At 30.6% G+C, this 837-nt stretch overlaps 1 protein-coding gene across 1 annotated transcript in view; it reads right to left on the reverse strand.

Moving 5' to 3' along the window:
- Positions 1-332, reverse strand: part of LOC107641234 (cytochrome P450 CYP736A12-like) — a 5,716-nt gene extending 5,384 nt beyond the window's left edge. Inside the window, exon 1 of the mRNA XM_021124000.1 lies at positions 36-332. Within this exon, the coding sequence (XP_020979659.1) occupies positions 36-332 (297 nt within the window). The remainder of the gene's footprint in view (positions 1-35) is intronic.

The raw sequence follows: 837 nt of genomic DNA on the forward strand, positions 1-837 counted from the left end.
GTTGTCTTTTTTGTTCATTATTAATTATCACTGACCTGAAATTTAGGCCTGTTTGCAAAATCTAGGTCATGGGTCTTGAGAAAGAGCTCAGCAGCTTCTGGAGAAGAAACAACGACAGTTGGAACTTGCCCTAGCTTCAAGAACATTATGGGTCCGTATTTTGCGGCGAGGGCTTGGAGGGTGCGGTGTGGTTGTTTTCGTAGCATGTGGAGGTTACCGATGAGTGGCAATGCCTTCGGACCTGGTGGAACTTTATTCCGATTATCGTTTGGATGCAGCCAAACAATAATGGCGACTACAAATACTAATATGCCAAGGAGTATGGCTACCATACTTGATGAATATATATATCCTAATTAGTTTGTATGAAGATTTATGATTATTTGGTTGATAGAAAATATGAAGCTAGGTTATGGGGGTATTTATATGTGATGTTAGCCATAAAGTGTGGTTTATTACAGGGGCTTTTAATTTTATTTAAATAAATAAATAAATATTCAGTTCCTAATTTATGTAAGAATAAGAAGAATTATATTTTTGTGTATTAATTTTCAATTTTTTTATTAGATTAAGTGTTATTTTTGTGTTAGTTTAGAAAAAATTAATTTATTTTTAGCTTTTCAGGTAGTAATTTCAAATTTACTTTCTATATTAATTTTTGGAGTCTAAGAATGCAAAGTTATTGTGTCAGCGAAATAAAAAAATAATACACAAAAACGTGATTTTATTGTTAAATAAATAAATAAATAAGGAAGTTTTTTATTTGAATAAAAAACCGTGGTTCATACTATTTTGAATATTTTCTAATAACAATTAATATTAGAGTGTGACTTGTAG

The sequence above is a fragment of the Arachis ipaensis genome, chromosome B05 (genome assembly GCF_000816755.2).
Source record: "Arachis ipaensis cultivar K30076 chromosome B05, Araip1.1, whole genome shotgun sequence".
Taxonomy (NCBI): Eukaryota; Viridiplantae; Streptophyta; class Magnoliopsida; order Fabales; family Fabaceae; genus Arachis; species Arachis ipaensis.